General features: G+C 44.5%; 1 protein-coding gene across 1 annotated transcript in view; it reads right to left on the minus strand.

Annotated features, from left to right (window-relative positions):
* Window positions 1-747: 747 nt before the first annotated feature.
* Window positions 748-13,200, minus strand: part of hectd2 (HECT domain containing 2) — a 38,548-nt gene continuing 26,095 nt past the window's right edge. The window contains exons 15-19 of the mRNA XM_080482012.1: window positions 8,617-8,681; window positions 8,436-8,529; window positions 6,176-6,250; window positions 3,848-3,935; window positions 748-2,630 (exon numbers count right to left, since the gene is read on the minus strand). Coding sequence (XP_080338138.1) covers window positions 2,428-2,630; window positions 3,848-3,935; window positions 6,176-6,250; window positions 8,436-8,529; window positions 8,617-8,681 — 525 coding nt within the window. The 3' untranslated portion in view covers window positions 748-2,427. The remainder of the gene's footprint in view (window positions 2,631-3,847; window positions 3,936-6,175; window positions 6,251-8,435; window positions 8,530-8,616; window positions 8,682-13,200) is intronic.

A 13,200-nucleotide genomic window follows, 5' to 3' on the forward strand; every position in this document is an offset into this window, starting at 1 on the left:
AAGTTCTTCCAGTAGAGCCTCTTTTTGTCCTCGATATCTCTAGAAAAGCTGCGAACACTTAAATCTTGTTTTCTTTCTGACCGGAAATCACAACCAAACTCGGCTTCCTCTTGAAATCGTCTCCACGGTGAACTGCTCTACGTTTCTTCAAACGTACAATCCAGGCGCCGTTTACAGGAAGTTTAAGTGAAAACACATCGTTTTTTCAGAAGTCTTCTGTTTTCACGACGTTTTGAAAACGTCCACGGAAACGGCAAGAACAGCGAACACGGTGTACTTAGCATGTTAGGCCACTAGTGGGTGCTGTTGTTTGTTTTTGTAATGAGCAACACTTCGGCCGTCTCCATGGAGATGGAGTCGTTTTCAAAAAGTTGTGTTTTCACAACTGTTTTCCAAACAGAATCTCAAAATGCTACAAAAGTTTTCCGTTCTCCAGGTTTTGTCTCGTGAACGAGGCCTCAGTTATTCTGAGTCCCGGCGGTTCCCAACCTGAGGCTTTGACCCCCCCGGGCGGTCAGCGGGGGTCTCATGGGGGTCTGAAGCTTTGTTAGCTGCAGATTTTAATCTATCATAATTTCCAGTCTAATAAGCTGCAAATGTTTTCACATGCTTTAAACCCTGCGGATTAACGACGACGGCTGATTGATGGATTTTTATTGGTTAACGAGCTTCATGCAGCAGCTACATGGTGATGCGTTCAGGTGCATCACGTAACTCAGATCGTTGGCATTTTTTCTTTTTAAATTTGGTGGGTGTGGCTTATCTTCATGTGTAATCCAGAATAAAAGACTTTCTATGATCCACAGCTGTGTGAGAATCGGTCGGTCCTCCAGTGTTTCTCTTCACTGTGAAGTTCTTGATCAGTCTGAGATTCAAGAGGCCTGGAGTCGCCGCCGTCGTCTGGAGAGACGAGGAAATACTCAAAACACAAAGCAGCTTCTTCTTATTCAGAAGAGGTCAGAGAGAATAATGGTGATTATGAGCGTCCTGGTGCACTTGGTCACGTTGTCCAGTTTAATGGAGGAAACACAATGTGAGCATGTGCAGCCTCCAGCGTTCCACTTATAGAAACTCACTTAGCTTCTGAGCTAAAGGCTACGAGCGGAACGCTGCAGAACGCTGCTGCAGAACGCTGCGGAACGCTGCGGAACGCTGCAGAACAGAACGCTGCAGAACAGAACACTCCAGAACGCTGCAGAACGCTGCAGAACAGAACGCTGCAGAACGCTGCAGAACGCTGCGGAACGCTGCAGAACGCTGCGGAACGCTGCAGAACGCTGCAGAACAGAACGCTGCAGAACAGAACGCTGCAGAACGCTGCAGAACGCTGCAGAACGCTGCGGAACGCTGCAGAACGCTGCAGAACGCTGCGGAACGCTGCAGAACGCTGCGGAACGCTGCAGAACGCTGCAGAACGCTGCAGAACAGAACGCTGCAGAACAGAACGCTGCAGAACGCTGCGGAACGCTGCAGAACGCTGCGGAACGCTGCAGAACGCTGCAGAACAGAACGCTGCAGAACAGAACGCTGCAGAACGCTGCAGAAACGTTCAGTCCGCCGAGATTTGATCCAAAAAGAACCGCTGCAATAACAGATCTGCTGTTTTAAGAGCAAATGGTTTGAACCCCGACAGATAATTCACTAATATTCCCTGGAATTACACATCCAAATATCTAGAACTCTTGACACGTTCCAGAACTTCGGCTCATTGAAGAACTTTCTCACATTTTAGACGTCGACACATTCGACAAGTTTCACTCGTTTTAAACTTTTGCACATTTCAGAACATTCACAGATTCTAGAAGTTAGAAACAATAAACAACTTTCACTGACAAATTCAAGAATCATCGCACAATCTAGAAATCTGATTTAATCTAGAAGTCTGATTTAATCTAGAAATCTGATTTAATGTAGAAGTCTGATCCAATCTAGAAGTCTGATTTAATCTAGAAGTCTGATTTAATCTAGAAGTCTGATCCAATCTAGAAGTCTGATTTAATCTAGAAGTCTGATTTAATCTAGAAATCTGATTTAATCTAGAAGTCTGATTTAATCTAGAAGTCTGATCCAATCTAGAAATCTGATTTAATCTAGAAGTCTGATTTAATCTAGAAGTCTGATCCAATCTAGAAGTCTGATTTAATCTAGAAGTCTGATCCAATCTAGAAGTCTGATTTAATCTAGAAGTCTGATCCAATCTAGAAATCTGATTTAATCTAGAAGTCTGATTTAATCTAGAAGTCTGATTTAATCTAGAAGTCTGATCCAATCTAGAAATCTGATTTAATCTAGAAGTCTGATTTAATCTAGAAGTCTGATCCAATCTAGAAGTCTGATCCAATCTAGAAGTCTGATCCAATCTAGAAGTCTGATTTAATCTAGAAGTCTGATTTAATCTAGAAGTCTGATTTAATCTAGAAATCTGATTTAATACAGAAGTCTGATCCAATCTAGAAGTCGCCGTGCTGGTGCACGCCGTCCATGCTGGTGCACGCCGTCCATGCTGGTGCACGTCAGACTCACCATCAGAGCGTCGGAGGCACACACGCTGTGGAAGCCGTGGTAAAAAGCAGCGAACTGCTTGTAGATGGATTTATTGAGCAGGAAGTCGACGTAGAGCTGGACGTACTCTGGAGACACAGAACAGAACCGTCCAAAACTCAGTACAAACGTTCTTTAAATATTATTGAGGAAACATGACGGAGAAACTCCCGGGTGATGGAGTCTGTGTTTTATAGTTCTGTGTAAAGTGAAGGATACGGAAAATATATCTTTACTACCAGTTAATGTTTTCTTCAGGTGCTACATGCATGTCCTCCTCCACCATAACACCAACCACCTCCATGTCCTCCTCCACCATAACACCAACCACCTCCATGTCCTCCTCCACCATAACACCAACCACCTCCATGTCCTCCTCCACCATAACACCAACCACCTCCATGTCCTCCTCCACCATAACACCAACCACCTCCATGTCCTCCTCCACCATAACACCAACCACCTCCATGTCCTCCTCCACCATAACACCAACCACCTCCATGTCCTCCACCATAACACCAACCATCTCCATGTCCTCCTCCACCATAACACCAACCACCTCCATGTCCTCCTCCACCATAACACCAACCACCTCCATGTCCTCCTCCACCATAACACCAACCACCTCCACGTCCTCCATGTCCTCCTCCACCATAACACCAACCACCTCCACGTCCTCCATGTCCTCCTCCACCATAACACCAACCACCTCCATGTCCTCCTCCACCATAACACCAACCACCTCCACGTCCTCCATGTCCTCCTCCACCATAACACCAACCACCTCCATGTCCTCCTCCACCATAACACCAACCACCTCCATGTCCTCCTCCACCATAACACCAACCACCTCCATGTCCTCCTCCACCATAACACCAACCACCTCCATGTCCTCCTCCACCATAACACCAACCACCTCCATGTCCTCCTCCACTCCACCTGCCTGCTGTCCTCTCCTCTTTTATAGTTGACATATACAAACTACCTTTATCGCCAACTAGTGGCCCAACATGGAAACTGCATTGTTTTCAGTCCTGCCATTTTTCATGAAAACAAAAACGATGTGTTTTCTGGTGAAACGTTGTTTAAAGGAAGTTTTCATCTCCGCCTGCGTCTCTTCATTAAAAACATTAAAAAAAAGTCTGATTCATCATAAGAAAACTAGCCGACGTGTATTTCCTGTTGAGTCAGAGTTGTTGATGTGTGCAGGAGGTTCATAGAGGTCAACAGGTGTGTGTGTGTGTGTGTGTGTGTGTGTGTGTGTGTGTGTGTGTGTGTGTGTGTGTGTGTGTGTGTGTGGACTCACCCTTCCTGTTCTGCTTGGTGACGGGGATCTTGTCTCCTCCAGGCTTCAGGTTGTAAGACTTGACGACGCCCATTTCCTCCTGGAACACCTGGAAGGATCACACATCGTGTTAAAGACACGGCGCGGCTCTTTGTTGTCGCTGCAGTTTAAAAACAGAACACACTGTCAAAATAAAACCACCAAGTTGGATTGTTATTATAGTGACTGTCAAAATAAAACCACCAAGTTGGATTGTTATTATGGTGACTGTCAAAATAAAACCACCAAGTTGGATTGTTATTATGGTGACTGTCAAAATAAAACCACCAAGCTGGATTGTTATTATAGTGACTGTCAAAATAAAACCACCAAGTTGGATTGTTATTATGGTGACTGTCAAAATAAAACCACCAAGTTGGATTGTTATTATGGTGACTGTCAAAATAAAACCACCAAGTTGGATTGTTATTATGGTGACTGTCAAAATAAAACCACCAAGTTGGATTGTTATTATGGTGCCTGTCAAAATAAAATTACCAAGTTGGATTGTTATTATGGTGACTGTCAAAATAAAACTACCAAGTTGGATTGTTATTATAGTGACTGTCAAAATAAAACCACCAAGTTGGATTGTTATTATGGTGACTGTCAAAATAAAACCACCAAGTTGGATTGTTATTATGGTGCCTGTCAAAATAAAATTACCAAGTTGGATTGTTATTATAGTGACTGTCAAAATAAAAGTACCAAGTCCAGGAGAATAAGGACTGGGAGTCATGACACCACGGAGGAAACTTTGTTCTGATTGGCTCTACTGAGCATGTGCAGAAGAAGTATTTATCCCGTCTCCTGCAGACGGACTATAAATTGTATAAACGGACCCTGAAGCTGAACAGAACCAACTTCCTTCCTGGAACACGGTGTGATTCCACACAGGAGCTTCCTCACGCGTCTCCATGGCTCCGTCAGCGGGAAGTGAAGCACGTAGAACATCTTAACACAGAGTTCATGGTTCCGTGACACACGAGGGCTGATGTGTAACGGTAACCCGAGGCCACCGGGGGGCGGCGGCGGCGGCGGCGGCGGCGGCACATAAATATGTCATTATACAGGAATCTGGAGCTCATGCAGAGGGCAGGAGAGATGATGTAAAGGTCTGAGCGGAGGTGTTATTTGAACCCACAGTGTGAGCGACACCACGGTGGAACACAGGAACCCACTGACCTGATCCTCGCCGGAGCGCTCGCTAAAGATTTGAGCAAGTTTCTACATCGACAAGCTGCTGACAGGAACCGAACCAGAACCAGAACCAGAACCAGAACCAGAACCAGAACCAGAACCAGAGATTATAGGAACAATAAAACTGTTTTTATTAGACAGGAGGCCTGAGGCAACTTTAACCTGCAACCACATGGAGCAACTTGAACCGGCAACCACATGGAGCAACTTGAACCGGCAACCACATGGAGCAACTTTATCCTGCAACCACATGGAGCAACTTGAACCCGCAACCACATGGAGCAACTTGAACTGGCAACCACATGGAGCAACTTTATCCTGCAACCACATGGAGCAACTTGAACCCGCAACCACATGGAGCAACTTGAACTGGCAACCACACGGAGCAACTTTAACCCGCAACCACACGGAGCAACTTGAACCCGCAACCACATGGAGCAACTTGAACCCGCAACCACATGGAGCAACTTGAACCTGCTCCACCCACGGTGCCATCATTTACCCAGAGACTCTGAGGAGACTCAGCAACTCGTCCCCACCAGGAGCTCAAGCATCACTTTCACTTCCCTTATTGAAGCTTCACAGCTTCAGGAAGGTTCTGGAAGACGTTCCGTGAGAAAACACCGGGATCATTCCCACGTAGAACCCCAGCGAGGACGCGTGAGTCGGAGAACAAGTTGGTGAATCATGTTGAACCCAGAAGCTTCTCTTTGCTGAGCTGAAGGATCGTCTGACACGTGATGACGGTCCTGCCTCAGTCCTGTGGCGACCACCCAAACACTAATATCAACTTTATTGAGCTGGCGGCGTGCCAGCAGCGGCGTGCCAGCAGCGGCGTGCCAGCAGCGGCGTGCCAGCAGCGGCGCTCTGATAGCGGCGTGCTGACAGCGGCGTAACGCTGTGGAGCGCCGGTGTGAGCGAGTCACTGCCCTCACAATAGCGGCGTGAGGCGTTAGAGATGTCCTCACATCTCGCTCTCACTGTTCACAGCTGGGTGTGTGGCTGGACCGTCGCCACGGCGATGGCAGAGGGGGTGTGGTTTCAGAGGGGGTGTGGTTTCAGAGGGGGTGTGGTTTCAGAGGGGTGTGGTTTCAGAGGGGAGGCGTTTACCTGAAAGGTGAGGTAGAAGTCATCCTCCACATTTCCCTCGTAGCTCAGCAGCTCTGCCAGGCCGTGTGCCAGCTCCTGCACACACACACACACACACACACACACACACACACACACACACACACACACACACACACACACACACACACACACACACACACACACACACACACACACACACACACACACACACACAGGTGGTTCATGATTCCATCACTTCCTTCATGCAACTATTTCCCCAACACTGACTTCCAGAGATGAAGGAGTGAAGGAGTGAAGGAGTGAAGGAGTGAAGGAATGAAGGAGTGAAGGAGTGAAGGAGTAAAGGAGTGAAGGGGTGAAGGAGTGAAGGAGTGAAGGAATGAAGGAGTGAAGGAGTGAAGGAGTGAAGGAATGAAGGAGTGAAGGAGTGAAGGAGTGAAGGAGTGAAGGAGTGAAGGGGTGAAGGAGTGAAGGAGTGAAGGGGTGAAGGAGTGAAGGAATGAAGGAGTGAAGGGGTGAAGTTGCTGGTTCAAGTTCAAATAGTTTCCTGCTCAAACCTTCTGGGCCGACTGCAGACAGCGGATCTTATATCCTGTCGTTATGTAAGACAGAGCCACATATAGCACTATTGGGGTGTATAAATTAGGCTTTATGACATCTAATAAGTACTTGTATATAGTAATATATAGCAAACAAGTATATATTCTGTAGAAGGCAGACACGCTGTCCTGCAGACGGAACAATAAACCCTGTTCCACATCTCAGGAACGATGATAGTGTGTGAAGGAGACTTCAACAGTCTGACGTTTAATGTAATCACCAGGGAGTGATCATAAGGTGATCTGTGTCGCCCTCTGGTGGTGGACAGATGAACTGCAGCTGAGAGAGAGACTGAGCTTTATAGCCGTGGTGGATAAGACTCACTGTGTCCTCTTATGGTCCAACATATATCACTCTAAATAAAATAGAAAATATTGACCAAGTATATCAACCAATATAGTAAAAATATGAAAACAGAGAATATTTGTGTAAATCAAAAACATACTCTGAAATGTACAATATGTAATACAATGGAGTCCCTGAATAATGTGCAACACACAATACAGATGTGCGACACCAGCAGCCTCACTGAGGTCCGATGATCAGTGGGACCTGAATGTGACTCGGTGTGAGGAAGTGAACGGAAGAAAAACAGTAGAATCCAGTGATACACTAATAGAGAGGCGCCATCCTGTGGCCCTGATTGGTATTGCAGTAATATCTTCTCTGTAAACAAACATGTTTGGTTGATTATTGAACCTAAACTATTGTCGGATTGTGTGCGTCTCTGAATTAGTGATGTAAAGGACTCTGAACCTGTTCGCAGTGTAATCTGAATACTTCCCATTGGAAAAATAAACACGAACAACATCGCTAAATAACGTCGGTGTGGACGATGGATAATAAGGCCGTTGTGTAAATGTCTACATTGAAAAGTCCTTTTTACAAATTGTGACTTCAGGATTCTTAAGACTCCAGAGGAACAATCAATCCCGGGTCTTGGGTTAGGATTAGGGTGAGATGGTACTTTTCACTTTTGAACCAATACGGTACCGATACCTGGTACCTGGGAATCGATACTGCAACCAATTTTTGATACTTTTGTGTGTTTCTGTGGTAATAAATGTTAATTTGTTTAATTATAAAATTGCTCAGATTAACATACTTATTTCTCTTTAACAAATATGTCAAAACAACATCAAACTGTTTGTACTGTATCGTCACAAATATCTTCAACATGAAAACTCTTAACTACAACGTTTTTCTAAATAATGCTCAGATTAAAACCAAATTAAAAGCTCCAGTTACTCCTATTGCTTTCCTTTCCCCTCTGGAACCATTGTGAGGGTAGATCTGTGACAGTAGATCGGTAGAGCTGTGATGGTAGATCTGTGACAGTAGATCGGTAGAGCTGTGATGGTAGATCTGATCACATTCGGTACTCTACAGCCTTGAGAAGAATCCTCGTGTTTAACTGGGAGTTTCCTGAGATTAGAAGTATTCCCGCCGCGGGCCTTGCAGTACTCCTCACAGATATTGAGGCGAGAGCAACCTGCAGCACGTTTAGAAAAGTGGAGTCGTACTCTCGAGCTCTTCCTGTTCACCATTCCTGCTCCATCGTCTGAACACGCGGCTCCTGACGTCGTTACGCTCGTCAATTCTTTACCCAATAAAAGTACCGAATTGGGTTCCCACCCCTCATCCTGGCGTCGGGAGGTTTTGGTTCTGGAACTCTCACCGGCATGATCTGCTGCAGGTCGTCCAGGGAGGCGGTCGCCATGCCAACCAGGGCGTTTTGGTCACATGGTACAGTGGGGGGAGTCAGGAGCTTCCTGTGAGCACAGCAGGAGAAACGACGTCAGACACGGGTTGATAGAGGTTACAGAGCAGCGAGGACGCAGCGCAGGAATCCAACAGACCTGTAACAGTAGAGGGGGAAGTGGATGTCCAGAGCGATGCTGTTGTACACGGCCAAACCCATCAGCTGCTCACAGGCCGAGTCAGGGAGGAAACACACTCTACATTTATGGTTCAGATCAGCTCATTAATTCAACCTTGACTTGTAGAGCCGCCGCGTCTTTCTGACCTGCTCACTGAGTGACTGGTCGATTATAGAGCATCTTCCTCCTCTAACATCAGATTATAGAGCACCGTCCTTCTATAACATCAGATTATAGAGCACCTTCCTTTAAAATCCAGATTATAGAGCACCTTCATTTAAAAATCCAGATTATAGAGCATCTTCATTTAAAAATCCAGATTATAGAGCATCTTCATTTAAAATCCAGATTATATAGGAGCGTCCTCCTCTATCATCAGATTATAGAGCACCTTCCTCTGAAATCCAGATTATAGAGCGTATTCCTCCTCTAACATCATATTATAGAGCACCGCCCTCTAAAATTCAGATTATAGAGCATCTTCATTTAAAATCCAGATTATAGAGCACCGCCCTCTAAAAAAAAAAAAAATCCAGATTATAGAGCATCTTCATTTAAAATCCAGATTATAGAGCATCTCCCCTGATGACTGTTAACACCATGTGGTTGTTTTCTGGTGTTTCAATATTTTCTTCTCAGCTGCAGCAGTTTTTAACCAGAAAGAACAAACTAGGCTTCGCTAAGCAATTCCGCTCTGTGCTATGCTAACTGCTATGCTAAGATATCCAACTAAATGCTATGCTAACTGCTATGCTACTCCATTCTGTTAACCCTTCCTACAGATTTTGTAAGTTGTGATTGTTAGAACTTTTTATTGGGTTCCATTTTATTCTCATCCTTTTAATATGATGTCATGCTAAGCTATGCTAACCCATGCTATGCTAGGCTTTACCTTTATTTACTACACTACGTGAGGGTATTCTAACATGCAGTTTTATTTGAGCAAAATAGTACTGAACTGTTATTGTATGTATTTATACTGCTGGAACATTTAGAGCTCAAAGGAACGAGAAACTGTTTTTAAATAAACAGAAGATGTTTGTTCTCCAGACTGAGAGGTAATATGAGCATCATCTACCTAATACCAAATGTATTACCATTACCATTCCTTCACACACACACACACACACACACACACACACACACACACACACACACACACACACACACACACACACACACACACACACACACACACACACACACACACACACACACACACACACCTCCAGAGTTCAGGCCGTGTGTTCAGTTTGTAGGATCCTCTTCATTTATTGCCCAATGAAACTAATTTGAAAGTTACGTAAAGAAAATAACCTTTTATAGTGTGTGTGTGTGTGTGTGTGTGTGTGTGTGTGTGTGTGTGTGTGTGTGTGTGTGTGTGTGTAGTACATGTGTTTTGAGCCTCTGTGTGTGTAAATACAGAGTAATCCAGCACTTCAGCTACATTACTAGCCAGCTGGGAACCGTCAAAAGGTTATATAACCTAATAGCTGCCAGTGTCTCGCCAGGTTAGTGTGTAGTACGCAGGGTGTAGTACGCAGTGTGTAGTGTGTAGTGTGTATTGTGTAGTACGCAGTGTGTAGTGTGTAGTACGCAGTGTGTAGTGTGTAGTGTGTATCGTGTAGTGTGTAGTGTGTAATGTGTGTGGTGTGTAGTGTGTAGTGTGTAGCGTGTAGTGTGTAGCGTATAGCGTGTAGTGTGTAGCGTGTAGTGTGTAGTGCGTGTAGCGTGTAGTGTGTATCGTGTAGTGCGTGTAGCGTGTAGTGTGTAGTGCGTGTAGCGTGTAGTGTGTAGTGCGTGTAGCGTGTAGTATGTGTAGTGTGTAGTGTGTAGTGCGTGTAGCGTGTAGTGTGTAGTGTGTGTAGTGTGTAGCGTGTAGTGTGTATCGTGTAGTGTGTAGTGTGTAGCGTGTAGTGTGTAGCATGTATTGTGTAGTGTGTAGTGTGTAGTGTGTATTGTGTAGTGTGTATTGTGTAGTGTGTATCGGGTAGTGTGTAGTGTGTAGTGTGTATTGTGTAGTGTGTAGTGTGTGGTGTGTATTGTGTAGTGTGTAGTGTGTAGCGTGTAGTGTGTAGTGTGTATCGTGTAGTGTGTAGTGTGTATTGTGTAGTGTGTAGTGTGTAGCGTGTAGTGTGTAGTGTGTATCGTGTAGTGTGTAGTGTGTATTGTGTAGTGTGTAGTGTGTATTGTGTAGTGTGTATCGTGTAGTGTGTATGGTGTAGTGTGTAGTGTCTATTGTGTAGTGTGTAGCGTGTAGTGTGTAGCGTGTAGTGTGTAGCGTGTAGCGTGTAGTGTGTATGGTGTAGTGTGTATGGTGTAGTGTGTAGTGTGTAGCGTGTAGTGTGTAGTGTGTAGTGTGTATCGTGTAGTGTGTAGTGTGTATTGTGTAGTGTGTAGCGTGTAGTGTGTAGCGTGTAGTGTGTAGCGTGTAGTGTGTATGGTGTAGTGTGTATTGTGTAGTGTGTAGCGTGTAGTGTGTAGTGTGTAGTGTGTAGTGTGTATCGTGTAGTGTGTAGCGTGTAGTGTGTAGCGTGTAGTGTGTAGCGTGTAGTGTGTAGTGTGTATCGTGTAGTGTGTAGTGTGTATTGTGTAGTGTGTAGTGTGTAGCGTGTAGTGTGTAGTGTGTATCGTGTAGTGTGTAGTGTGTATTGTGTAGTGTGTATTGTGTAGTGTGTATCGTGTAGTGTGTATGGTGTAGTGTGTAGTGTCTATTGTGTAGTGTGTAGCGTGTAGTGTGTAGCGTGTAGTGTGTAGCGTGTAGCGTGTAGTGTGTATGGTGTAGTGTGTAGTGTGTAGCGTGTAGTGTGTAGCGTGTAGTGTGTAGTGTGTATCGTGTAGTGTGTAGTGTGTATTGTGTAGTGTGTAGCGTGTAGTGTGTAGCGTGTAGTGTGTATGGTGTAGTGTGTATTGTGTAGTGTGTAGCGTGTAGTGTGTAGTGTGTAGTGTGTAGTGTGTAGTGTGTATCGTGTAGCGTGTAGCGTGTAGTGTGTAGCGTGTAGCGTGTAGTGTGTAGCGTGTAGTGTGTAGTGTGTATCGTGTAGCGTGTAGTGTGTAGCGTGTATTGTGTATCGTGTCGCGTGTAGTGTGTAGCGTGTAGTGTGTAGTGTGTAGCGTGTAGTGTGTAGTGTGTAGTGTGTATCGTGTAGCGTGTAGTGTGTAGCGTGTAGCGTGTAGTGTGTAGTGTGTAGCGTGTAGTGTGTAGTGTGTAGTGTGTAGCGTGTAGTGTGTAGTGTGTTATAGACATACTTCTGTTCAGGCTGTCGTATCAGGATGATTCAACCCTTGAAGACATTAAATGATGGAACTTTGTCTTGTTCAGCACGAGGATTTGTTGTTTTGGGTTAAGTTAGGTTACGTTTAAAATGCTAGTTAGGGTTAGGTTATGTTTAAAATGGTAGTTAGGGTTAGGTTATGTTTAAAATGTAGTTAGGGTTAGGTTATGTTTAAAATGGTAGTTAGAGTTAGGTTATGTTTAAAATGGTAGTTAGAGTTAGGTTAAGTTTAAAATGCTAGTTAGGGTTAGGCTATGTTTAAAATGGTAGTTAGGGTTAGGTTATGTTTAAAATGGTAGTTAGAGTTAGGCTATATTTAAAATGGTAGTTAGGGTTAGGTTATGTTTAAAATGGTAGTTAGAGTTAGGTTAAGTCTCCAGTAGTTTCTTCTGTGAGGACACTTCCTTTTTAACCAAATAGAGCCGTGGTTTAGTGTTTGTGTTCATGTTTTGTACACTGCAGATACTTTTTGTTCCTTCAGAGACACAAACTAAGACGACATGATTTAAAGATGGGAAACAGTACTTATCGTGTAGTTTGGAGTATCTAACCTTCAATTTACAATTTAACGTCTCCAGCAGGCAAAAACACGTGTGTGTGTGTGTGTGTGTGTGTGTGTGTGTGTGTGTGTGTGTGTGTGTGTGTGTGTGTGTGTGTGACTCCCTAATGACCTTAACGGTTCCTGAAACAGTCAGTTTGTGTTTATTTTCATACTACTGCCTGTGTGTGTGTAGAGATGTATTTATTTATTTGAAAGTGTGTATATATATATAATCTCTGCTTTTAAGATAAGACGAACACACACACACACACACACACACACACACACACACACACACACACACACACACACACACACACACACACACACACACACACACACACACCTTATAACACACATGGTAGCCACATGTGGCAGCTGGGAGTATTTTCTGTATTTTCTCCTCCCCCCCTCCCCCCCCCCTCCCCCCCCCTCCCCCCACATCGGCACAAAAGACAAAACAAAAAGCAGCATGTGATGTTCAATGTTTCATTTGCCAACAAACACACGGCGAGTTCATCTAGTCACAACAGTCAGTGGGAGGAAGATGCTCTATAATCTGATGTTAGAGGAGGAAGATGCTCTATAATCTGATGTTAGAGGAGGAAATGGGTAAAACTACCAACATGCAGACTTTTACCAACTAGTCAAGTCACTTGACTAGTTCCATGAAATGAACTTTATTTTCTGACCACAGGTGAGACGGTGCTAATAATCTGTCCTAATCTGTATCCTTGTCATATTGCT

This window comes from Lipophrys pholis (assembly GCF_963383615.2).
Source record: "Lipophrys pholis genome assembly, chromosome: 15".
Classification (NCBI taxonomy): Eukaryota; Metazoa; Chordata; class Actinopteri; order Blenniiformes; family Blenniidae; genus Lipophrys; species Lipophrys pholis.